This window comes from Squalius cephalus (assembly GCF_949319135.1).
Source record: "Squalius cephalus genome assembly, chromosome: 11".
In the NCBI taxonomy this organism is placed as follows: Eukaryota; Metazoa; Chordata; class Actinopteri; order Cypriniformes; family Leuciscidae; genus Squalius; species Squalius cephalus.
In genome coordinates this window covers 14485419-14511667 of record NC_137132.1, presented here as the reverse complement: position 1 = coordinate 14511667, position 26249 = coordinate 14485419, and the positions used below count along the sequence as shown (strand labels likewise).

Below are 26249 nucleotides of genomic sequence, written 5' to 3'. Positions count from 1 at the left end.
TTCATTACAAATAAGAGAGAAACTAACAAATTTCTATATCAGAATAGGCCAATAGTTTTTTGTTCATGTTGGTGTCGGACAAAAAAATCTTTTACTATTATAATATTTATTTTTATTAAAAATGATGAATTATGGATAAGACCAGAGACAATCAAAAGCACTTGCATTCTCAGTTGCTGTTAAAGCCATTAGTTATGCAATGTTTTAAGAAGATTTTTTTCCCATTGCAGTCTCTCAGCCTGCCCAGAAGTTGGTGAAACTCTCGGCTATGTCAGGCGCCTTTAGTGTGGACAGCAGCAGTCACCACGGAGGCAAGATCCCCCGCCGCCTAGCCAGCCAAATGGTGGAACGAGTCTGGCAGGAGTGCAATGTTAACCGAGCCCAGAACAAGTATGATATATACTAATCAGCCAGAGCAAATAACCTAGCAATGGGAAATTATTATTATTGTGTATGAACAAAGCAACTTCAGGCATTTGGTATGGTTTATTTTTGCAGGAGAAAGTTTTCAACCATGTCTAACGGAGCTTGCGAGGAAGAAACGGACAAAGCTTCTGTTTGGGACTTTGTAGAGTCATCTCAAAGGTCACAGTGCAGTTGCTCAAGGTATGCTCAAAAGCTACACATTTGCAACCAATTTCATGTAATTAAATAAAATTTGTGAATGAATGAAAGCTGACGGATCTTTCAATCTTTCCCTTTTCACTCCAGGCTTAAGAACCAGAAACAGCGGGCATGTAGCACCCCAGGGCTTCCTCCATCTGCTGGGCAACCTCCTCAGCCATCTACCAAACATAAGATGGCGGAGAAGCTGGAGAAGGGGGACAAGCAGCAGAAGAGGCCCCAGACGCCTTTCCACCACCGTAGCTCTTTATGTGAAGAACATCCTAACTTGGAGCAGGGGGAGGGTGTTCACAGGCTTTGTCTGCAGGGCCACGAGGACAGCCGCTATCCCAGCCTCCTCCACGCCGACGTCACCTCCAGCAAGACCCCAATGCTGCACAGCTCAGCTGACGAGATGACCGGCTCCCCTCAGCCCCCGCCACTTAGCCCGCACCCTTGCGAGCGCGGAGAGGATGCCAATGACGGCCTAAAGAGTTCCTCCTCGCCCTTGCACCAACACTTCTATCCTCCATCCTCTGAGCCCTGCCTGGTGCCCCAGAAACCCCCAGATGATTCTCCACTAGACCCATTGCCCTTAGCCTGCCCACCTCCATACCCAGAGTCCCTAGAAGCCACCGTATATATGGGCTCCGCTATAAACCCCAACGAGGACATGTCGCATAACCCCTGGAAGTACTTTAGGGTGCCTGGAGGGAAGAATGCAGATTTCCACACACCTCATCTTCCTGTGGTCACGCTCTTTGAGGATGGGAACAGGGCCGGAAGCCAGGACGGTGTTGTCTCAGTTACAGAGTAAGTTCTTTAGCCTTCTACACTAAATAGTGACATTGTGGCAATTATGTTATTTAAAGCTTCAGTCGTTTGCTTCAGTGGTTGTCAATAACATCAGGCAGCTTTGCTGAAAAGTAATGGGTGAAAACATGTTTTCGACTAGTTGATGGTAGGGGCAGAGAGACTAAACTGGTTCCTGTTGCTTGCCCAGTATTGTAGTGCACTCTGTGTGGCCTAATGATGTTTTGCTTGAAAAGATAAATAGTCAGTTGTCATTGCTTCAGTGTCTCTAAAGAGTTTACTTTAAGGTTTTTGCTCCACACCTAATGTTTTAAGGTGGCTATGGCTGGCCATAGTGCAGGTTTATAACTTATAATATTATTTTATTATTATTATTTCAAAATGTAATTATTTTTGAGTATGTGAAACCTCATTATAAAAAAAGTGTCAAATTTTTGTGACAGTTCAGAGGAAAAGAACAGTATTTATTTGAAATAGGAATCTTCAGATTAATAGAACAATTTTGAAAGTCTTTATAGTCACTTTTGATCAATTTAACATACATTTTTGATGATCGATTAATGTATTGATTATTTTTACAATTATTTGAAATATTTTCTAATCAGTCGATTAATCCTTAAGTTAACCTATCAATGAATAATAACCATAACCTCTGCGATTAATCTTCCAATGTTTTATTCAAACAATTTATCATAAAATACAAATGAAAAATACCAACATAAAAAAATAAAGTGCCAATAATTAAATGGCATCTCTCAGTTATACAAATGTACATGATGGCTGCATTCATAGTCATTGTTTGGGATTGACAGCAAGGTGTGAGTCTTGTCAAATGTTTGTTCATTCAGCAGATTAAAGTACCTGCGTGAATGCATATCTATGTCACAACTGCATTCAGCGACAGTATCAAAAATGGCCATGTCCATAACACCGGGAAGTTTTATCACAATTGACAGTGTGTTCTTAAATAAACAAGTCCAATCGAGTCATGAGTACATCCATCTGATAGGCTTCTGTAAACAACCAACAGAGATGCTTTGTAACCAAGTGCAGAGAGTATGTTTGAGCTGCGCGCAAGTTTTGTTGTGTGTAAACAGTGTGTCGCGTCGACACATTCCACTCAAATCAACTTAATTGATTAAATCGACACATTGTTCCAGCCCTACTAATGCCATCCTAAGTAATTAATCTATCTATCATGGTAAATACAGTTATAATGCTGAAAGCAACCCGATGGAAAAAGTACCGTTGGTGTAACTTATCAGTTATTTAGTAAGACTCGAGGTGTAATGTAGTATTGGGTGTTTTTTGCAGGCTTATGTCCTCCTCCAAAAGGCCACTGAAGGTGTCGGAAGAGCTGGTGAAGATGTACGAACATAAGAAAAACCAGTATCTTTCTGCAGCTGTGTGCAATGAAAACCAGGAGCGAGAATCTGATCCTTACGCTTTCGTGGAAGGAGACGAGGATTTTATGTTCTCTGATAAAGACAAAAAGCCTGGACCCGAGAGGGAGACCGGAAAGAGAAATAAGGTCAGAAAGTAATTCTCTTAAAAAAAAATGTCTGTTTGTGTTTCTCAAAATTAACAGTCTTATTTATTTATTGTGCTTTTAGAGGGATGATGACAGTTTATCTTCTGATGGTGAGTTATTTCCTCAGCAAAATAAAATATTGAAGTGTTTTTGGAAATGTCTGGATTTTTTTTTGTGATCTTGAACAAACCTTGTTTGCACACAGATGCCCAGGGGTCAGGTGGAGGTAAACCACTTCCTACCACCAGCTTGATCCATGAGACCGATCTGGTTGTGTCCATTAATGACCTGGACAACCTCTTTAACTCTGACGAGGATGACCTGACGGTTAGTACTCTTATGAGCTCGCCATGTAACCACTGCCTAAATGCACACAACTGAGTGTGGAAAGTAAAAAGGCCTTGTTATTCAAACTTAAGCAGTGTAAATCAACTCTTTCTTTTTTTTGTCAGTTTTTGGTATGAATCAGTTTGTGAAACCCCAACAGTAATGAATCATTTGGATATCGTGATATGCATATCAGTGCCAAATTAGAGAGCGGTCAGTTGTAAGTTTCCCACTTTGTTCCTGGATCTCCTGCCTCATTAGAAAAATGCTTAGGTGCTCATAAAGTTCTTTATTTGCTGAACTAGGGAATCAGTGGAGCAGTTAAAGTGAGCCTGTCTTTGTCTTACCCCAAACAGCCTGGATCCAGGAGAGCTGCTGGTGGAGCAGAGGAAAAATTTGGTGGGAAAGAACCAAAACCTGCTGCGCCTGACCCCCTGCCTTGTATGTGCTCCACATCGTAACCCCTGCCGAATCTACATCATTGCTAATAAATTTGATCTAATTACTGTTGTTACTGGAAGTGTGTGAGCAGTTTGGTTTAGAATGTGTAAATAAAAGTTCATATTATCCAGATATAGAGAATATTTATAATAATGCTGTTAAATCTGTAAGAATGCCTCGTATTGCTACCATATTGGTTATCGGCTGATATTAGCATTAATATACGTGTGTGTGTGAGAAAAATAATTTTCGTTAATTAAAATAAAGCTAATAAAAAAAAAAGTGAATAAGAGATGAAAAACTTATTTCTATTAGTTGCTAAGGCAACTATTCTAATTTACTTTGTTTTAGTCAAAGTGCTACAATTACTATTACAAAAACTGAAATAAGAAAATGAAACCCAATAGAGTACATACTATAATGTATAAATGCTATAATAGTATATAAATAATGCTAAAATAACATTACTTGTATCATTTAAATACAATTTTATTAAAATAAAATAAAATTCAGTTTTCTCAAACAAAAACTATTACAGGACTGCACATATCTTCACTGACTGACATTGTTAATGGCAAGCATCTGTTAACTATTTTCTTTTTATAGTGCCAATATTCTGTTCCTTCATTGTGTGTTTATTGATCTAGGCTCTGCAGACCTGCACCAGATGTTCCCAACCCCTCCGTCACTGGAGCAGGGCTACTCTCCTATAAACATGGGCAATACAGAGTCAGCTGCTGGCCTGTCTCTTCTGGATGGGGCCATCAGCGGGAACTTCAAGATGGAGGTGGAGGAGGGTTTCTGTAGCCCTAGACCCTCAGAGATTAAGGTAGAACTTAAGGCTGTGAATTCCCAGGAATATTCTCATAAAGAAGCATTTTGTGATGCAAGACTCTTGTTTCTTTATCATATTTACAGGACTTCTCCTACGTCTTTAAGACTGAGTCCTGCCAAGCCCTCATCGGCTGCTCCCTTTACGCCCCTCTGAAGATGCTGCCCAGCCAGTGTCTGCTTCCCATCAAGCTTCCAGAAGAGTGCATTTACAGGCCCAGCTGGACAGTCGGCAAACTGGAGATGCTGCACCCAATGGCAGCCATGACCTTCCTCCACAAGGACAGGTACACCAGCCAAGAAATTAGGGATTTTCTTCCTCCCAATCAGATTTTAATGCTTCACACTCTTTGCATGTTTGTTCTTTTGTAACAAACAAAACATTGAGACATTGAGTAATTCAAGCATCAGCTTGTTGCCATGTATGGAAGCCTAAAAGGCTTTTAAATAGATGGATTTACCTTATTTAGCAGGGGGATTCTTGTATATGTAGCAGGTGGTGGTTGAAGTAAGTGGGTCAGGTTTTTAATAAGCACCGAACACACTCTTCTCTGCTGTTTGTAGCCCATGCAGCTGCCAGCCCAAAATAGCCATTCAATATTAATGATAGTGCAGCCTTAATTGAGGAATGTGTCCAAGAGCGTTCATGCCAAGCACACTCAATTTTTAGAATGTGTTTTAATGCAGAGATGTTTTTCTACCATATCTTCACTTTGATATCTATTTTGCAATAACTTGCCAAGTGTTTCCAAGGTGGTTGTAGTGGATTTATGAAGACAGTTCCCAACAGAGTAGCCACCGGTGTGGTTTCACTTAAACTGTAAGGGAAGGAGGGAGACATTTATTCATTGAGGTTTTATCTCTTAAACATCCCTGTAATGTTTGCCAATTTGGTGGATTTATCCAAATGCAGATAAACCAACATTTATGGCTATGTTCTGACTGCAAGCAATCTTTTTAGGTAGACTTTCTGCACTATTAATTGCAATTGTTCATATATGATTTGTGTGTCCAGACATAACCAACCTATCTGCATGGGTTGCTTTGGTAACGACGTAGGCGTACCATTGTATGTGACGAGGCTTTCAAAACAGATGCAGGGAAAATCATCTCACTCTTCAAATAAATGCCCTGTCGAGTAGCGGTCAATAACAATATATACCAGTCTCCTCCATCGCTGAGTTTGTGATGTTCTGTGCTGTAGTCATGGACAAATCTTTGGACTACCGTTTCAATTTTGTGTGAATACTTTGTCATTTTCACCACCAATTTCGACATTATCGGCGTGTGTGATGGAATGATGCAAAAGACAATTTGAAATCAGATTTAACCAGCCAGAGCTTCCAGACTGAGATGCATCTGTGAAAATCTGATTGGAATCGCCTATTAAAACCCGCCTGGATAAAATCTGTATATGCAAAAAAAATCAGTTTTTTGCCTGCAGTCTGAATATAGCCTAGGTCGTGACCTCTGTATTTACTTGATAAAAGAAATGTTTCTTGATGCTGAAAACTCAGCTTTGCCATTACAGGAATAAATTACATTTTAAAATATATTGAAACATAAAACAGTTATTTTAAATTCTAAACCTTTTTCAAACTAGTTTTTTTTTTTTACTATATTTTTTTATCAAATAAATGTAAAAAAATATCTTAGTGACCCTTTATTATGCCTACTTGTTTCTATTGGCCGGTCAAAACAGAACTGTTGCGACTTTCGATTTGGAATTGGATAATTTCTCCCTGAATTGAATTAACTGAATAAAATGGAATTGAAAAACTGAATAAGGGGAATAAAAATTCCTGCCAAATACTTTTTTCTCTTCATTTTGGACAATACACCTATTTACCTATTCTTTAGTTTTAAACCAAACAAACTTCTTTTTGTCACACATTTTGCTTGAAATGTATGCTTGTGCCATTTTTCCTCACCATAAATATCACTTGCTTTGAAATTTTGACCACTACGTGTGACACTTTATCCCCCTCTTCTTTGACAGTAACATCCCTAGTGTGGGAAGTGCAGTTGAACAGGACCAGAGCTGCACCCCTCAGACACACAACACCTTTATGTCCAACAGCGCCCCACCCAGCAACAGCGGCGCTGGCATCTTGCCCTCCCCCGCCACCCCTCGAATCTCTGCCCCAACGCCACGGACACCCCGGACCCCACGCACCCCCAGAGGCCCTGCCAGCGTCCAGGGCTCACTGAAATATGAGAACTCCGACCTCTACTCTCCCGCCTCTACACCCTCCACCTGCAGACCTTTAAATTCAGTTGAGCCGGCCACCGTGCCCTCCATCCCAGAAGCGCACAGCTTATACGTCACCCTCATCCTCTCCGAGTCAGTCATGAACCTCTTCAAGGACTGCAACTTTGACAGCTGTTGCATCTGCGTCTGCAACATGAACATCACAGGGGCGGATGTGGGCGTCTACATCAGTGATCCCAACATGGACTCGCAGTACTCAAGTATGGACCCCTGCTCCTGCGGTTTTAGTGCCGTCATGAACCGTCGCTATGGCAACGGGGCCGGCCTCTTCCTGGAGGATGAGCTGGACATCATGGGACGGGGTTCGGATGCCGGACGGGAGACAGAGAAGCACTTTGAGGCTGTACGTGCAGCCTCGCTTCAGAGAGGGGCGGTCCTTAAAGAGCAGGTCCCGGATGATCTCGTCCTTCTGCTGCAGGACCTGTGCACGAACCCTTTCTCCCCCATCATCAGGCCCCAGCTACTCAGCACCAGTTTCAAGCCGCCCATGCGCCTGGAGGAGAGGGACTATTACAGTGACTGCTACTTGGCTCTTGAGCACGGCAGACAGTTCATGGACAACATGTCAGGAGGAAAAGTCGATGAGACACTGGTCAAGAGCTCCTCTTTACACCACTGGGCCAAACGCAACGGTGAGACTTCTTCTTGTGATGTTGTTGATATATTTTTTGATTCTTTTATTTTACTTTTCTTTAACTTTTATTTTTACGCTACTCCTTCAGTTTAAGTTTTAGCTGTGGTTCTCAAGCAGGGGGCTGGGGCTCACAAGGAGATCTCAAAATGACTATTATTAAAATATTAAAATAAATAAATTTGATTGAAAAAAAAAAGTTTTAAAGACTTATTTCTTGCATACTATTATAATATAATAAAAATAATAAATAATATAAATATTTATTCCCCCTCAATAACTGTTGTTTTTAATATCAGTATATTTTTTGTAAAAAAGAAAAAGTTGTGACAAGTGATTTCGAGCGATTTCAAGTCATATTTTAAAGTCAGCATGAAACATTTACAGTCGATTTACTTTCATAATGTGACATTTCGGAGTAAAGCATCTGGAATTGATCGGCTTGTGAAAAGTATTTTCCATGTGATAGGTGGTTGAAGGGGAGAGGTTGAATAAAAAGAGGTCTTGGAGTTGTTGAATTTTTTTTTTTTTTTTTTTTTTTTTATGTATTCAATAATTTATTTTTCGGAGGAACTGTTGCTATATTATCTTTGAAATAACATAGCAATTTACAATTTCTAGGATAGCATAGGTTAGACTTTGTCCCAAAGGAAATTTGTCTTGGACACACAATACAGTCTCTGCTGTTTAAATACAAGAAACATAATACATACATGCCTATCAACCAACCAGGAAGTCTAGGAACATGTATTTAATTAAATACAAACACCTTTGATTTGTTTGTTGTGATGAAATGGAAGTAGCTACATATATTTTCTTCCATAATGTGATGGACATCAAAGTGAAACAGATTATCAAAAAAAAAACACTTGTAGGACAGGACTTAGTTCTATTCATCAGTTGTTAATTGGATGGAGACCGATCTGAATGCAAGCTTGAGGTTGATTGTAGGAAAGAGGTGGGATTTAAGTGTAAATTGTCATTTCATGGTGACTTTAATCCCCATGCAGACCTATAGCAAATTCTGCCAGTAAACTATAAAACAGTTTTCTCTAACTAAGTGTTTTTAGCATTAAATCTGTTTGAAGTAAAATCCGGTGTTTGTAAAACACTTCTCTCTCTGTGTCCTTGCAGCTTTCGATATGAGCATGCTGTTCTCCCAGGATGTGGTGAGGATGCTGCTGTCACTTCAGCCTGTCCTGCAGGACACCATTCAGAAGAAGAGGTCTGTGCGCTCTTGGGGGGTCCAGGGCCCCCTCACCTGGCAGCAGTTTCACAAGATGGCTGGCAGGGGATCGTACGGTAGGCCTAAATCAACAGACACCATCCTCAGCATAGATTATAAATGATATAGGTATATTAATACAACTCTTTTCTCTCAGGCACGGATGAATCTCCAGAGCCCCTCCCCATCCCCACCTTACTGGTGGGTTATGAGTATGACTATGTGGTGCTGTCTCCTTTCGCTCTGCCATACTGGGAGAAGCTTCTGCTGGACCCGTACAGCTCCCAGAGGGACATCGGATACATGGTGGTGTGTCCCGACAATGAAACTCTGCTTAATGGAGCCAAGACTTTCTTCAGAGACTTGACAGCAGTATATGAGGTTAGAACATGCTAATGACCTCGGAATGTCACTACACCAAATAATTCAATTGAAAAATCACAGGTTTCATAATTCTCAATATCACCACTTAACGAATTATTAATTTGTTAATCATAATTATTATAATTATAATTATTAAAACAACTATATGTACAACCTTTACCCGGATGCATACGCTACACTCACATTAAGTGGCATGTACTGTAAAGAAAATCGTTTTGATTGTTAGATATTTGTTTGTTTGTCATTGAAAAATGTAAACTATATTATCGTCCAGCAATATGCTAAAAATTGGATATATAGTACATTATACTTAACCTGCATACATACAGTGCACTCACGTAAACCAATATATACTATATAGGAAATCTCATCTGCATGATTGTTTATTTTTTTTATTTTGTTGCATAATTACTCTAAAGTTGGACATACTCATATATCCAACTTGATATATTCTCATACTTGCAGTACACTCAGGTATGTGATATCTCAACTGCTTGATTGCTTGTATTGTCACAAAATGTAACTAAACCATCACTAATCTGATAAATGTGACTTTGAAGATCAAGCTATTAATTTATTATAAACATTAACGTCATGATTTTCTGTAAAACTGCTTTGAAGCAATGCGTGTTGTAAAAAGCGCTAAACAAATAAATTTAACTTGATTGATTTATTATTGTTCTGCAGTCCTGTCGGCTCGGTCAGCACAGGCCCATAGCCAAGTCTCACGCTGATGGCATTGTGACTGTGAGTGATACTGGATCCCAGCCTTTTACAGATCAGACTTTCACTGACTGGCTCCCAAAAACCATCAACAGCAGCAGCGAGGCTTTCAACAAGCTCAGACTTTATGCTCAAGTGTGCCGACAAGACTTGGGTATGTACAGAAGCAAATAGAAAGCTTTTTGATGTTATGAGGAAAAATAGAGATATCCTATAATATTTCATATCTCTTCAGTGTCCTGTCTGGCATCCCAGTCTTTGGACGGCTCACTGCTTTCCCAACGAAACCCTACCAGCTCTTCGCAAACTTCCAGCTCCAGCAGCCCCACCACAGTCACTCAGAACACCACCCCTACCACCAACAGCACCTCCAACACTAACCCCACAACCGCCACGGCGACCACCACCACCACATCCACCACCGCTTCCTCCTGCTCTCAGGGCATAGGTACCTTGCCGTCTTCCAAGCCCAATTCCCTGCCTTCCTTTGGGGCTCAGGGCTTGCAGTCCAGTCAGCCAAGCAGCGGTCAGAGTGCAGGGACACTGGGGGACGGCTCATCGACCACCAGCCAACCTCAGGTCCAGTCTGAGCCCCCAGAGAGGTACTGCTTTTCATATCCAAACAATCTGATTCTTACTGATCCTCTCAGATGTGTGTGCTGATCCGTGATTTATCTGTTACAGTACGATGGATAGAGAGAAGGTGGGGGTGCCGACTGACGGAGACTCCCATGCCGTCACTTATCCTCCCTCCATAGTGATTTACATTGTGAACCCCTTCAGCTATGAAGAGACAGGCCAAGGGGGCAATTCCAGTGTGTGGACAATGGGTCTTCTCCGCTGTTATCTGGAGATGCTTCAGTTTCTTCCTCCTCACATCAGGAATGCTGTATATGTCCAAGTAAGAATTCATCTGGTCTGAGCTTTCTGAACGTAATGGTTCGCTTTGCTTAGATCTAAACATCTGGTGTTTTCTTCTACCAGATTATACCCAGCCAATACTTGCTGCAGCCGGTCTGGAGTGAGGAGCGCCATATATACGCACAGCACCTGAAGTCTCTGGCTTTCTCAGTTTACACACAGTGCAGACGGCGTCTGCCAACCTCCACTAATGTCAAAACGCTAACAGGCTTTGGCCCCGGTCTGGCCATTGACACTGCACTACAGAGCAAAGAGGTACACCTAATAATTGCCAATGTATTGGGCAAGGGGTTTCAAAATCAGGGTCCGCAATATAGTGCTAGAAGGTCTGTGGAAAAGTAACTAACAAAATAATTATATATTTGTACCGTATTTAACAAGAAGTTTATTTATTTAAATAGATTTAAATTCCAAATTTACCAAATTTCATTCTTGCTGTCCACAAGGGAGTCCTAAAAGGTCTCTGGAATAGTATAGAGGAAAAACTTTTTGAAAAATAATTCAATAAATTATTATTGTTATTGTTGTTCTTTATTTAAATAAATGTAACTAATTTACCAAATTTGATATTTATTTACATTTTCATTCTTTGTAAAAGTGAAATCATCAACTTAATAGAAAGTATAATCTTAGATATTTTACACATTTGTTTGTTTATTATAAAAAAAAAAATTAAATATACTTTTTTCGCTGTATAAATGCATCTTTATACATGAAAATATATATATTAAAATGGGGTCTTTTATTTTGGGGTCTGTGCCATCAAAATAATTTAAGACCACCTGAGATATACCATTTTCATTAAATTTATACAAAGATTTTGATAAACCGAGCTTTGTAATAAATAATAATATTGACCTCTTGGTTCTTGCCGCCCTCAGAGACCAGAGTGTTTACATCTCTACGCACCGCCATTCATTCTGGCACCAGTGAAGGACAAACAGACAGAGCTGGGTGAGACTTTTGGAGAGGCTGCGCAGAAATACAATGTGCTGTTTGTGGCCTACTGCCTGTCACATGACCAGAGGTGGCTCCTGGCCTCATGCACTGACCAGTACGGAGAGCTGCTGGAAACCTGCATCATCAGCATTGACGTACCCAACAGGTGAGCACTCAAGAGTTGGTCTGTGATTGGTGTAGTTTATTCAAGCCTAAGCCTGTTTGTGACTGGGATGTCTGTGTGTTTTCACACAGAGCTCGGAGGAAAAAGGGCTCTTCACGACGACAGGGCATTCAGAAGCTTTGGGAATGGTGCCTGGGTCTTGTACAGATGACTTCACTTCCTTGGCGCATTGTGATCGGCCGGCTTGGAAGGATAGGTCACGGGGAGTTACGTGGTAGGTATTGCAATTATTCAATATTAAGTGTTTAAATCATGTATATAAGTTATAAGTGTTTGGCATCATGTGCCCTTTGCTGTTGATCTAACTGCTGTTTTTGTTCCAATCAGATTGGAGTATTTTGTTGAGTAGGCGAAACTTGCAGTCTCTCGGTAGACGACTGAAGGAAATGTGCAGGATGTGCGGTATCTCTGCTGCGGACAGTCCCAGCATTCTCAGCACATGTCTAGTTGCAATGGAACCACAGGCTTCCTTTGTCATCATGCCAGGTAATTAATGTGAAGCTTTCGCACAGAGCAGTTGTTCTGCATTGGGCTGTACTTTGATTTTTCAGGCCTTTAGAAACTTTTGAAAGCTTGATGAAAGTTCAGAACCTAGTCATGATTTCCCTTCCTTCTCCATCTCTGCATAGACTCTGTGTCCACGGGCTCCGTGTTTGGCCGCAGCACGACCCTGAACATGCAGACGTCCCAGTTAAACACTCCTCAGGACACCTCCTGCACTCACATCCTCGTGTTCCCCACTTCTGCCGGCCTCCAGGCGTTCAATCCCAACAACGGTCAGACACTTTCACCTTCACACTAGCTCTTCTACTTTATTATTATTTATAGCGGACTAATATAAGTTGTCATTGTGTTTGCAGATGTCACAGATGGAATGGGTGGCATGGATGGGATCTTGGACTTGCTGTCAGAGAATGATCTGGTTGACCCCGATCTCATTAACATATTACCCAACTCTCCCACCACCTCCCCAGTACAGTCACCAGGCTCACATTACCACCACGGAGGAGATGGCAGCAAGGTAAACTTGTTTGCACTTTCCTGTTGAAGAATTTCAATTTTCAAAAGTTTGGAGTTGAGATTTAAAAAAAAAAAATCATATGATTAACAAGACTGCATTTGTTTGATAAAAAATTCAGTAATATTGTGAAATATTACAATTATCTTTTTTAATGTATTTTAAAATGTAATTTATTCCTGTGATGGCAAAGCTGAATTTTCAGCAGCTATTTCTTCAGTGTCACATGATTGTTAGAAACCATTCTAATATGCTGATCTGGTGCTCAAGAATCAATTTCTATTATTATCTGTTGATAACAGATTTTTGTGGTAACTGATGCGTTTTTTCATGATTCTTTGAAAAAATATCTTTACTGTCACTTTTGACCAATTTAATGTCCTTTTTTTTTTTTTTTTTTTGTCACACTGACCCCTACATTTTGTATGGTTGTATATCTCGTATCTAGTTGTAACTATCATTAAATAAGTTTAGGAATAATAAAAGTAATTTTATCCATACCTTTTACTTCAGTATTGTAAAGCCACACTGTCGCGTGATGTAATTTTCGTCATCAGACGTGTGCTCACACTGTCCATGTGCAGCCCCAATGTTTGTGTCCGCGCGGATGGTGAGCGTACAACCACACATGTGCAAGTGACTTGAGCGCTTGAAAACAAAGGCTCGTGCACTCAACCGTTTGTGAGACGCTGAACGCAGAAAATGAATATACCCTGGCATTAAGTAACTGAAGTAATTTCTCAGTTTTATAGACCTCTAAATTCAACCTCTTTCGGTCTCTTTCCCATCCTCAGGGCCAGAGCACAGACAGGATGGAGTCGCACGACGAATCTCCCAACATCCTCCAGCAGCCCATGGCTCTGGGCTACTTTGTGTCCACAGCTAAAGCGGGTCCACTGCCTGACTGGTTCTGGTCCTCCTGCCCACAGGCAAAGAACCAGTGTCCTCTCTTCCTGAAGGTGAGCTCTTGAGTAAACGTAATAATCATTTCACCCCAGAGATTCATCACAGCTTTGTTGTCTAAAGCACAATTCATAATCTAATCTATTTAACAGATCTGCAGAGTTGTTATATAATGAATGTTTCTGTCTTCCTGTCAGGCTTCTCTGCACCTTAATGTTTCGTCAGTGCAGTCAGATGAATTGCTGCACAGTAAACACTCCCACCCTCTCGACTCCAGCCATACCTCAGATGTGCTCAGGTATCAGCTGGACACCTTACAGTCACTCTTCTCTTTATTCCCATGCCTCTCATATTTCTTTATATTTATAATATGAACCCAGGTGGGTTTTTCGCTGGTTCCATTTCATACTTGTTGGAGCTTCTAGTACTCCACCATACAAGCAGGGGAGCTGACTTATGAAACATCCAGACAAATTTGTTAACTGTATTAAATGTATTTAATGGCATTAAACATGATTTATTAATAGTTAGTAAATCAATGATTTAATAAAAGGGATAGTTTCAAATTCATTCCAAACACACAAGACCTTTTCATCTTTGAAACACAAATGAAGATTTTAATGAAACCTGAAAGATTTGTCCATTACACCTAAACCTTTTTCATAAAGACTTATTATTTTTAATCCATATGAATCAAGCAGTTAATCCAAGTCTCCTGAAGGAACACGATCGCTTTATAACAGTGGTTTTCAACCCTCTTTTGTCCAAAACTTTGCTGAGACCCTTTTTTGGACCTAGCTCCCTGGTTGAGAACCACTGCTTTAAATGATGAACAGATTTAATTTAGGCTTTTATTCACATTTAGATATCGATCACCGCTTGTACGTAGAACACATCAAATATGGTAAATGTAAGCGCAACTGTTCTTGCTTGAACCTCATTGGTTATTTTGCGTTTGAGCTTTCATTTACCATATTTGATGTGGTCTATTTTTGCTAATCGATGTTTATATATGAATAAAGGCTTAAATTAAATCAGTTCATCATAAAAAGTGATTGCATCTCTTCAGAACACTTGGATCAATTTCTTTTATGATCTCTTTATGAACGTTTTGGAGCGTCACATTTTTGGTGTAATTGACTGTAAATGGAGGGACAGAAATCTCTCAGGTTTCATTAAAATATCTTCATTTGTGTTTTGTAAATGAATGAAAGTGTCTCAAGGGTTTGGAACACCATGAGGGTGTGTAAATGACGACAGAATTTTCATTTTTAGGTGAACTAAAACCGTAAATCTCAAAAGTCAGCTTAATCGCAACCACATATTTCAATCTTGCCCTTTTTTCAACGTTGCCACAGCACTGCAATCAATATCCTCCTCTTTGCAAAAAAAAAAAAAAAAAAGATTAACCACATATTTGTTGTGTTTGCAGATTTGTGCTGGAGCAGTACAATGCCCTCTCGTGGCTGACCTGTGACCCAGCGACTCAGGACCGGCGCTCTTGTCTCCCCGTGCACTTTGTTGTGCTCAACCAAATGTACAACTTCATTATGAACATGCTCTAACAAACGAGGGACTCTGCACAACTGTTGCCCTGATTTCTCACAACAGACCCTGCAGAGACACCGCATCACTGCACTGCCGTCGCAGGCCTCCACGCTGTGGACACGGCTGGACAAACCAACTGCAATCAGACAGCGCACTTATGGCAATGCCAGGCTGCCCAGTTTATGCCAAGTGTCCATCTCAACAACTGGAGGGAAAGGAACTAGACCATCTCAGTGAACTGATAAAGGCCTGAAAGTGCAGTTTGGGTCAGGTTTTATCCAGTTGAAATGCCTGCATATATCTTATTTATTGTATGTTTTTAAATGTGTAATTTCTTAATCCTTTTATATTATATAAACACGGGAAGATGCATATTGCCTTCCTAAATTAAATGAAAATGGTTTGTCATATATGTAATTGTCTTAATTACAGAACCGACAAGTGAATTTGCTGTAGGTTGCTTTTAGAGGAATATTTAGAGAAATATTTTCTCCACAATTTTTACTGTCACAGTGTACAGATGAAGTATACAGGAGCTCACGTTCTTACCTTTGTGTGGTGGGGACTTTAAGATAGGCTGTAGCTACAGAATTCCTGTACAGCAATTTAATGTGTTCAAATAAGAGGACAAGAGGTACATTGTCGGATTATATATTTTATATCACAGATTTAGAGAATTGTGTGTGTGTATATAAATGTGTACATACAATTGCGTGCCGCTATGGATGGTGCAGCCAATGTTTTAGGAATAAAGTGTGTAAAACTTGAAACCTGTGGTCGTCATCATTGCACATCGTGCTTGATTTTGAATGAATATCTTGGGTTTCTAGGGGAAAAAACGAGACGCCGTATTGCAGGTGGTTTCATCATACTCTTCAGGTCTGATAAGCCCTCGAGGGAGAAATTGCGGTGTATTTATTCTGCTCAAATCCCTGTGAAATGACATGGTGCTATTCTCATCAGGCCTGTTCGCGTGTCCAGGCGACCGGCTGTGCATATGCGCTTGTTTCCTGATGGAGCTGAACCAGAGGCTGAGGTTTGAGTGTACGTGTTGTGCTAATGGCACTGTGACTCTTCATTGACATCCTGAGCACTGCTGCACCACTACTCTATATTATCATCACTATTCTTGGCATGATGATTATGACTCCTGGGGCATTATTATAATATTTTCCCTCCTGTCTCTCTCAGCATCATGCTCCAGTCATTTTTGCTGCTGCTGCAGATAAAATATTTCCCTCTGTAGTGTCAAAATATTGTCATTTTGTTCTGCATTCCTTCCTGGAAATTGCTCATTTCAAAGATGTGAAGTTCTTAGAGGCGCTGAGATGTGCATAAAATTACAGGCATTAAACGAATTGTATATGCGTGTTTATTCAACTTCAGGCACTTATCTCCCAGGGCATGTTTTTTTTTTTTTTTTTTACTAACAGATTTCAGCTGTTTTTATTTTTAATGCATTAAGGTGACATTAAAACTGGAAACTTTTTATAATGCCTCATGAATTATTTATTATTTGTTTGTGTAAAGATTTTACTGCCTTACCCTTACATTTGTCTTAAGTCTTCCAGTTCTTAAAACACAAGAAAGCATAAACCATTATTTAAAAAAAAATATATAGGCCTATATCCCATTTAAATATTTATTTTGTGAAAATAATTCATTGTGTCATCTTCACCCAGACCAACGATTCTGATCCAATGAAGTTTTTTTTTCTTTCAAAGTTAAGTCTTTATTTTTGCAAAAATGTTTTCACCGCCATGTCCTTCACAGATGTCATTAAACAGAATACGTTATTAGAGATGTGGTGGAAATTACACTGTGAAACTTTCAGTGTGTGGAAAGTTTGTGTTTAAAGAGAGTTTAGTCTACAGGGATTTACCCTGTACGTTGTCGCAGATTTACTTATAGAACATTCGATGTTTGTGTTGTTCATTAATTTGTCATTTTGTATATAAGTAGCCAATCTGAAATGGAAAAACAAAACATTTACAAACCAACCCCGTCCCCCAAACAGATTAATAACGTTATTATTAGTATTATTTTATTAAAAACCTTTGACAGTTAAATTGACAATGTAAACCCACAACTATTTTTATATTCTGTCTGAAAATATGGTTACCATGTAAATGTTTAGTGAACCTCTGTAATAATAGATGCAGCTGAATGTATCCAGCAGGTGGAGCTGTTGCGCTTTCATTACATCCCGAAGCCGCTGAAGAGCTTGCACCTTTTAGATTAGATAGATGTATTCATAAATATGTATACGTAGAATCACATTCGACCGCTCCAGATATGGCGTTCCCGCCATCTTGCAACGGTCAGCGTGTCGTCACTCACAGTATGAATCATAGCGCAGCTTCTGGTTGTGAAACCGCCACGATTTAAATTCCCGAAGAAATTGGATAACCTTTCAAAGGTGAGAATGTATTGGTTTGTGTTTTTATATGTATTAACTTAATATTGGGCATACATGTTTTTACTATGGTTCTTTTAAGGTTTGTTTTTTTTTTAATTTTTTTTTACTTTTACTATGGTAACTTTTTAATTTCGTGTTAGCTGACGCCTTCGTCATTTTCTATTGTGATAGTTTAGCAAAATCATATGCTGTAGTCTATTTCATAGACATTCATCATACTTGCGTCTAAAACTCGGGGTTGCAAAATCTCAGTAAACTTGCTCTCCAATGATGAACGTTCACGGGCCACCTTTGACTGTTCCAATATGGCGGACGGCTTACAGTTTATGCTTACGGCCCATTGAAACAGCCGTTAATAAGGCATCTATGGGTGTATTGCTATCTGAGCAGTGCAAGTACACCTACAACATACATTTATTTAATTATTTTAAGTGCTTCAGCTAATGCAGGAAAACTATAAAATATGTGCTCATATGAAAAACATCTTTCAACATCTTTTATGGCTGATTTTCACATGTCATCAGCTGTTGAGTGCAGCATTTTCTAACTTCAGACTGCTGACAGTTGAGATGGCCCGAGAGGACAGAGGATATCGACTGCGTGTCAAGCAAGCATCCAGCAGACTGCTTGGACAAAACCTGTTAGGCCTTTAATAGCCAAGTTCATGGCCTTGTTTCAGGCCCGAGGGAAAATTACCTTTGCTCTTCACCACGCCAGGGTCTCTGAGATTGGAGAACGATAGCAGAGAAGAGAGTAACCGGACTCCTGTAATTGCCTGTCGGGGCTGACATTTGTAGTTAGGCGAGCTGGGAAATGGACCTCACAGACCACAGGATAACAAAGTCATCATTATCTGCGCGTAATGCACTGTTACCGAGCTCGCAGAGGAATACATTTCACCGCGTAATGCGAGGCGATTTGGAAACGAAGTACTAAATGTGATGGTAATGACTTCTATTACACAGAGGAAACATCTGGCAGTCAAAGTTAATTTCCATATTTAGTCTCCTCCGTTAGGCAGTTCGATGAATACGTTTGAATATCTACTCGAACGAGGTCTCGCTTTCACCTCGTTCCTTTGGGCAAATTGAAAGCGCACTCGAGGAGCAATTTCGCCGTCCTCGAAAATCGAAGCACCGAGAAAGTGTTTTCCTCACCCATTGACATAACATCTGGGTTGGCATCATCTCGAGTAGCAGCCTGTGAATGGCTGTATCTGTCTATCGTATTTCAACCCCATGTGACCTGGTGTTAAGTGTCTCAGGAAATTGCTCTGTCTCTCCACATCAGTCAAGCATAATGCTGGCATCGTATTGCTGATGGAAAATGAATGGTGATAAAAAGAGGAGGCGATCTGTAGAGGGCAAACGGGAAGCAGAGCTTCGCTGTCTCTCGTGATGTGACCTGGCACGGCGACCGCCGCCTCGGTGCTCCCTTGAAAGCCGATATTAGACTAATGACTGCCAGGCACGGACATGGGAATTTAATTAATTCCCTAAAAATTTCTGGGGAGAATAGACAGAAAGGCTTAATAGCTATAACGAACAGGCTGATGTTTATAATCGCTTTTATTTCTGAGGGCCCTTGATTGCTGTCGCCTGCTGAAAGGAAGGCTCTTTTAAGACTCTTGTATAACCTGCTTTGCATGTGAGCAGGCCTGAAAAACAGGGGTCACAGAAGACCTTTCCTCATCTTTGGTGCAGAAGCGAAATGTCATTGAATTTCGTATGGAAGGAGCTCATTGGTGCAGATGAAAGAGACAGGAAAGCGTGATTAGCTCTGTTTCATATGATCATAATGTAGCTGTCTGTCAAATCAATGCACAATTACAGGGTTTGGGACTCTGAGAGGAGGCAGGTGGTTCATTTGGATTGCCAACACGCTCGACAGTGGCCATTGTGTGGCAGATTTTTAAAGATATCTATCATCTTTGAGATAAAAAATGAAATTTGCTGGAACATTATGGTAATGCTAGCACTTCCTGTCCCCTCTCTTGAATAAGAAGATAAAAAGAAAATCTGTTGTATACAGTACCATGAAACTGTTTGAAACCTGTTCTCTCTATCACAATGATTCTTAAACAATCATGATCTTGCTGTCTATAAATTTCGCCAGGATCGGATGAACCATCGGTCCGTCATTTTGAAATTAATCAATCGTTTTGCAATATCTTTTAAATGATTTGATATATCGGCACACAATTTGATATGGGTCATCAACAGCATGTCATTGAAGGTACCTGAGAAGTTTGAACACAGCGCCATCTAGTGTTTCAGAGATATAAGGATTTTTGCAAAAACGCTTATTACTTTTGAAAACATTTTCCAAATTTTGACTGTGTCCTTGTCCATTCCGTGTCCATTCCTTGGCTTATGCTGATTCTGACGATATCTTATTTTTCATTTTCCATCCTTTTGTTTGTCCGCCATTTTGAAGTGAATGAAAACCGTTTTTTCGCTACTCCTACCATTTTTGGCCAATAACATGATCAGATGATCTTTGGACTGAGCTGCACAGAAATGACTGATACCGTTCTCGAGAAATAGCTCTCCGATGTTGACCGTGCATGTGTTTTTTTGTTGTCTTATGTTAGTTAGCTATATTTAATTTTGGATTCAAATTAGAACAATCTACCTTTTTTATGTAACTGATTAAAAAAAAGTTATGACCAGTCTTAAAAAAATGTATGAATAACTAGTCTAAGTAGTTTATGCAACCAGCCACAGTAAATTGCGCTAATTGACTGTCTTTATGAGTGAGTCACTGAATAATTCACTCAAGCAATCAATCACACTAAATAATAACAAACAATATATATATATATATATATATATACTAGTGTATTGAACTGAAATTCATTTGATATATTTCAGTCCAGTCCACTCCTTAATTGCTAACACTTCCAGTCTCTTTCCTTAAATACGAGAATATGAAGAAAGCATTATATACTGTATCGCAGATAGCCACAAATATGGTTGCTGTCTCTTAAAATATAATATTTTGTTAGCTACCTCCCAACGGAGGGGGGGAAACACACATTCCAGTAAATGGGAACTATTACAGTCAGATTAACGATTTTTGTCAGAAGGGATGCTATATGATATCCATTTACGCATGACCTCTGCTCGGCTAATCATGAAAATGTATCTTCTATTCACTTGCGGTCCAGTGCTCATGCATAAATTACTTTATCATGGATCGTGTTGTGCAGCTTATACTGTCATATCCTTCTGCCGTGCTCTAATACAGCGCGCCTAACGTTTTCTATACAGCGGTCTGGATATCCTAGTCACCCCTGAGCAGTTGTTGGGGGAAGAGCAGCCCATTAACCCCAGCTTGGTCTTAGAAGATTAGGCAGGTCAGAAAGAGTGGAATTAGTTCCCCAAGAGAACATCTGATCACAAGCCTCATCCAATTACTGCCTTATGTCTCATCAAATGAGATCCATGGGTAAACAGATACACTTTGAGGGTGTAGACTGAGCCAAGGTGTCCTAATGAGAACAGAGACCAACAAATGTGTGGATTTTCGTCACATCTCAACTGCTTGGTTTAACTTTTGTGGTCTACAAGATATAAACTACACATAAGAGTTATTACTTTTCCAGAAGCTACAAAAATATTGGATTTTATGGATTTTAGGTTTGTGAAACAAGACCATTATTGTAACTATTGATTTTTGAGGGACCCATCATATAGATCACTACAACACTAAGAGGAAGATTCAGTCTTTGTGATAGATGTCAATTTGTGGTCTAATGTGGTCTCATCTGGATGGAATTTTCAGTCAATACATGGATGATGTTGCATATAGGAAAGACCATCTGCTCACTCTGAGAGGATTTCATGGTTGTTCAGGATGATTCTGAGTTAGAGAAATTAGCTTGAAATATTGATGTGATTCTGCATGCCTTTAAAGCATTTTTTTCCCCCAGTGGATTTTCAGTGACCTTTTCTGTTGGTTGCATAGTTACGGCAGTAGGTGGCGACAAGTCTTTATGAGTATGTAACTGAATCGTTCATTCAATCAATTTATTCAAAAGCAGATTCATTCAGGAATGACTGAGTAGCCTAATTGAATAATTAAAACCTGATCAATTCAGGAGCTAAACACCACTACTAATGCTCAGAGACTCACGTCGGTCAGTTCTGCTTTTCCTTTGTTTGGAACTATTTTCATTGACGCAGCACAGACAAACAAACAAACAAAAAAACACACCAAGGCCCATTCAAAATTCACACCAAGGATGATAACTATAAAGTCTTAATAATCATTAAAAAAATTCCCAAAACTTTAAAGAGCTTGAGCATTTAAAAAGGTTGGTTCACCAAAATATTAAAATTCTGTCATCTACTCACCCTCATGTCATTCCAATCCAAACCTGTTAAACTTTTGTTCATCTTCGCAACACAAATGAAGATTTTTTAAATAAAATCTGAGAGATTTCTGTACCTCCATTGACAGCTAAGCTACTACCACTATGAAGCTTCAAAAAGTTCATAAAGAGATCGTAAAACTAATCAAATATGAATTGAGCGGTTTAGTCCAAATTTTCGGAACAGACACGATCACTTTATTTGATTAACAGATTTAATTTAGGCTTTTATTCACATATAAACATTCATCAATGCATGCACACATCAGTTATGATGAACCGAAGCTCAAGCATGTTTGCTTGACGTGAGAGAACCAATGAGGTTTGTTTTCACAAGTCAAGCAGGTTTGGTTGAGCTTCTGTTTATGTTTGCTAATCAATGTTTAAATGTGAATAAAAGCCTAAATTTAATCTGTTCATAAAGCGATCTTGTCTCTTCAGAATATTTGGACTAAACCGCTCGATTCATATGGATTAGTTTTACGATCTCTATATGAACTTTTTGAAAGTGGTAGTTGCGTAGCTGTCAATAGAGAGCCAGAAAACTCTTAGATTTCATAAAAAAATATCTTAATTTGTGTTCTGAAGATGAACAAAAGTCTTATGGGTTTGGAACGACATGAGGGTGAGTAATTAATAACAGAATTTTCATTGTGTGAACTAACGCTTGAAAGCACAGACGAAAAAGTGGCAGTGCTCTTATAATAACCAACGTTATTGTGCGATGGTGTGGAGGCTAATATAGTTGTCATAGTTATCTTTAACGTTCTCATTCTTTGTGTGAACAAGATATTGTGTCTAAAATGTAAGTTACTCAGTATTATCTTGTTTATTGAACTGTTAGGTGTCTTGTTTATTGAGCACGCAATATCACTAATATAGCTAGGGAGCAAATGCATTTAGGCTTACACTGCCGGCCTTTTTTTAACATTTTTTTTGAAAGATGGGTAACCTTTTATATAAAAAAGAAAAAGAATCTCCAGAGCAGCAATATGATCCACAGATGAATTGCTGTAATCTGGCCAAATGGATTAGAAAAACTGTGTGTGGGGGGACGTGTTTGTCCTGTTCTGTCTCTCATTGGCTGAGATAATGTTTTATCAGGTAACTGTCAGCCGTGAAGCTTGAGCATTAATGTTATCTGAGACAGCAGTTTATTTCCTCATCCCTGTTATCCTCCCTCATTCGGCTTCACCTTGAGCTGACAGGCTCGCCCAGGAAACCTCTGTGATCTCTTTTGATGGTGGCTCCTTGGAGAGAGGTGAAATGAAAAAGTTGCTCGCTCGAAACGGCCCTGATAAGACCTAATCAGCCGTTGTGGCGACTTCCATTTAGCGCACGGTGTAACAAATCATCTGTCACTAAGCCGGTGTGCAGCTCATGTCAGTCTCCATATTCCTCCAGTGAACACATCATTTCTCCGCCAGCACTGGTTTCATATCCCTTGTGAACCCGCCTGACAGGTTTGTTATCAGTCGGCCTGGCTGGCAATCCCTAGGGAGATGGAGCGTAGCTATTAAAGGACGGGAATCGGAGTGTGTAAATGTCAAGTAAGCTGTCATCAGTGGATTTCATTGAGTCCACGGAAGTCAAAAGACATCGGCTCATATTCAGTGTGTTAAACACGGTGACAGTTCTCACCTGTCATGAATAATTTGCCGACGCCATTTTGTGGAGCTGATAAAATCGAGCAGACAGGGATTGTTTTGTGAAGGACACCACCCTTGTCTGCACTACGGCTGCCATCCTTTGGCGCAACAACAGATTTCAAGAACATACGGAGTTATATTGACGCATCAACCATGACCATCAGCCTTGGAAATTCTATACTCTGTCACCATTGTTTCTGTCTTCATCTCTCTCAGTGAGAAGCCAGAGGTAATAAAGCCTTGCTTTCCACTACATTGAGCATAAGGAGCCCCTGCCACCTGCCATAAAGCTGATGGATGAACCTGGCTGATTCCTGCCCCAACCTCTGCAGCGGCACCTTGTGAAAATGGGCACAAATAAGGGTCAATTGTTTAATGAGAGTCAAACTCACCTCTGAGTAATTCCTTTTCTGGCCAATTTGAAAATGGCAGTCAACAACTAATTCCCTAGGCTCTTTAAGAAAACATTGAAAGCAGCAGGTCTTTCATGTGACTTTCAAAATTGATGGCAGTTTGGGGAAAAAAAGAGAGGATGCCATTATTAATATAATATAATATAATTATTTAATAACTATTTTAAATAGGCTATTTTAATATTTATATTTACAGAGGTCCCAGAAAGTATTTTGAACACTTAATTTAAGGTTCACGTCAAATCTAGCCTGTGCATTAAATACAAAATATCAAACCAAGTTTCATTTATTTAAAGGGGAAACTGACTTCTTACATCCTTTAACCACCTGGTCACCAGTTTATTAGAAGTCATTAAGTGTCCAAATCAGTGTTCATTTAGTATTATTTATATAGTATCTATTCATATTTTGAATTAGCTTCTATTTTTATATTTTCAGTTTTCATTGTCATTGTTTTAGTAATTTTGTTATGTGCTTTTGTCATTTTTTATTTTTTTAATCAGAAATTTATTTTTATTTAAGTTTTAGTAATTTACTAAAAGAAAGTACTTTTTTACAACCTATTTTATTTCAGTTAGTTTCCATAACAACAGTTCTCATTTTTAAGTTCTTCATCTAATATTTATTTTATTTCTGCTTTATTTTAAATGAACAAAATGATTTTTAATTATTTTAGTTTTAGTTAACATTAACAACACCCGTTTACATTGGGGCCAGTTTCTGTAGCCATAACTAAACAAATCCAACATTTCAATTTCTATATTGTTTATTGAATTATTAACTTTACTACTCAACATTGGAAGAAAGTACTTGATAACACTCTTGTTTGCATTCTGGGCTGTCTCACTTTGTAATGCAGTGTATCTGAACGCAGTGATGGGACTGCCAGATGGTAAGCATCCCAAGGACGTTAGTGAAGCCAAGACTCATGCAGAGCCATCGCAGAATACAATTTGTTTCATTGTAACAGCATGCCAAGGCAGGCTCAGTGGTGAGTCGGTGTGCTCATAAGTATGTAAGAACAGAATGCAGTGAAGCTCCATTATACGTAAAGTTTGTGTATGCTTATGTAGATGGATCTCCGTAGTCTTTACACAGTATACAAAATAACTGATTATGAATCTTTCCCCCACAGATTAACAAAAAATGGTTCTTGGAGGGGTCGTTTCACACTGTAACCTGGAAAGATCTTGCTTTCTGAGCTGGTAAGTGGAAGCAAAGCTTTAAGTGGTATTTCATGCGGTGCAGAAAATTTGAAGCGCTACACATGGAACTTAAGTAAACGAGAGCCAGAAATAATATCTCGTTTGCTCTCTCTCTCTCCCTCCATCACCTGCGCGTTTTCCTGTGCATGTAATGGAGAGTGATGTCATAGCAGGGGAGCAGTTACCCACAACAACCCAATTGATTCTTTCCGTTCAGAAAAGCAGAGTGCGTTGGCAATGTTTTCCTGATCTGTCTCTGCTCTCTCCATAATGTATGAGGTGCTGGAAGAGCCCTTCATTAGTCTCTGTTGGGCCGGCTGGGCAGGCTGGAGATGGCTCCCGGGGCAGTGCTGGACAGAGCTGTAAATTGGATGGCCTGCCCCTGCTGAGCCAGCAGCCAAGACTGCGTGTGTGAATTAGGGAGTGTGTGCCAGAGAGCAGGCGGTGTGTTTGAGCTCTGTAGGGAAGCTCATGGCTGTCAATTACTCTGCGCCAATGGAGCCCCAGCGCTGGCACGGTGATGGACCAGTCCACCGCTGCCATCATTACCAGCTCCAGTGGACTCCCAGCCCTCTGCCATATGCGCCCACTCAGGGGTCTCCGTCTGTTCAGCGTGGCAGGGATCAGGGATGAGGAAGTAAATGGACCTTGAAATTGATATTGGGTGGTAGAACTCACAAGCTCCTTTATTCTCTTCCCAACATCCACAGGCGAAATTCGAAACTAATTTATGGAGGATTTTTGTCATTTCTTGTATGGAAATAGCAGCCTGTTATTACAGTAAATGATGCATGATAATGGATACTATTCATCAGCCGCTTGTTTCTCCTCGGTTATAAATTATCAGGGGATTCATTTTTCCAAGGCAAAGACAATACAGAGAATGACCATTCC

General features: G+C 39.8%; 1 protein-coding gene across 1 annotated transcript in view; it reads left to right on the top strand.

Annotated features, from left to right (window-relative positions):
- Positions 1-16061, top strand: part of med13b (mediator complex subunit 13b) — a 32609-nt gene extending 16548 nt beyond the window's left edge. Inside the window, exons 7-30 of the mRNA XM_079885467.1 lie at positions 231-390; positions 499-606; positions 712-1416; positions 2731-2947; positions 3030-3057; positions 3153-3274; positions 3631-3715; positions 4363-4544; positions 4634-4833; positions 6546-7450; positions 8584-8751; positions 8832-9055; positions 9746-9935; positions 10017-10383; positions 10466-10682; positions 10766-10957; positions 11584-11807; positions 11897-12039; positions 12153-12311; positions 12455-12601; positions 12686-12846; positions 13638-13802; positions 13944-14044; positions 15179-16061. Of these exons, the coding sequence (XP_079741593.1) occupies positions 231-390; positions 499-606; positions 712-1416; positions 2731-2947; positions 3030-3057; positions 3153-3274; positions 3631-3715; positions 4363-4544; positions 4634-4833; positions 6546-7450; positions 8584-8751; positions 8832-9055; positions 9746-9935; positions 10017-10383; positions 10466-10682; positions 10766-10957; positions 11584-11807; positions 11897-12039; positions 12153-12311; positions 12455-12601; positions 12686-12846; positions 13638-13802; positions 13944-14044; positions 15179-15311 (5303 nt within the window). The 3' untranslated portion in view covers positions 15312-16061. The remainder of the gene's footprint in view (positions 1-230; positions 391-498; positions 607-711; positions 1417-2730; positions 2948-3029; positions 3058-3152; positions 3275-3630; positions 3716-4362; positions 4545-4633; positions 4834-6545; positions 7451-8583; positions 8752-8831; positions 9056-9745; positions 9936-10016; positions 10384-10465; positions 10683-10765; positions 10958-11583; positions 11808-11896; positions 12040-12152; positions 12312-12454; positions 12602-12685; positions 12847-13637; positions 13803-13943; positions 14045-15178) is intronic.
- Positions 16062-26249: the final 10188 nt, after the last annotated feature.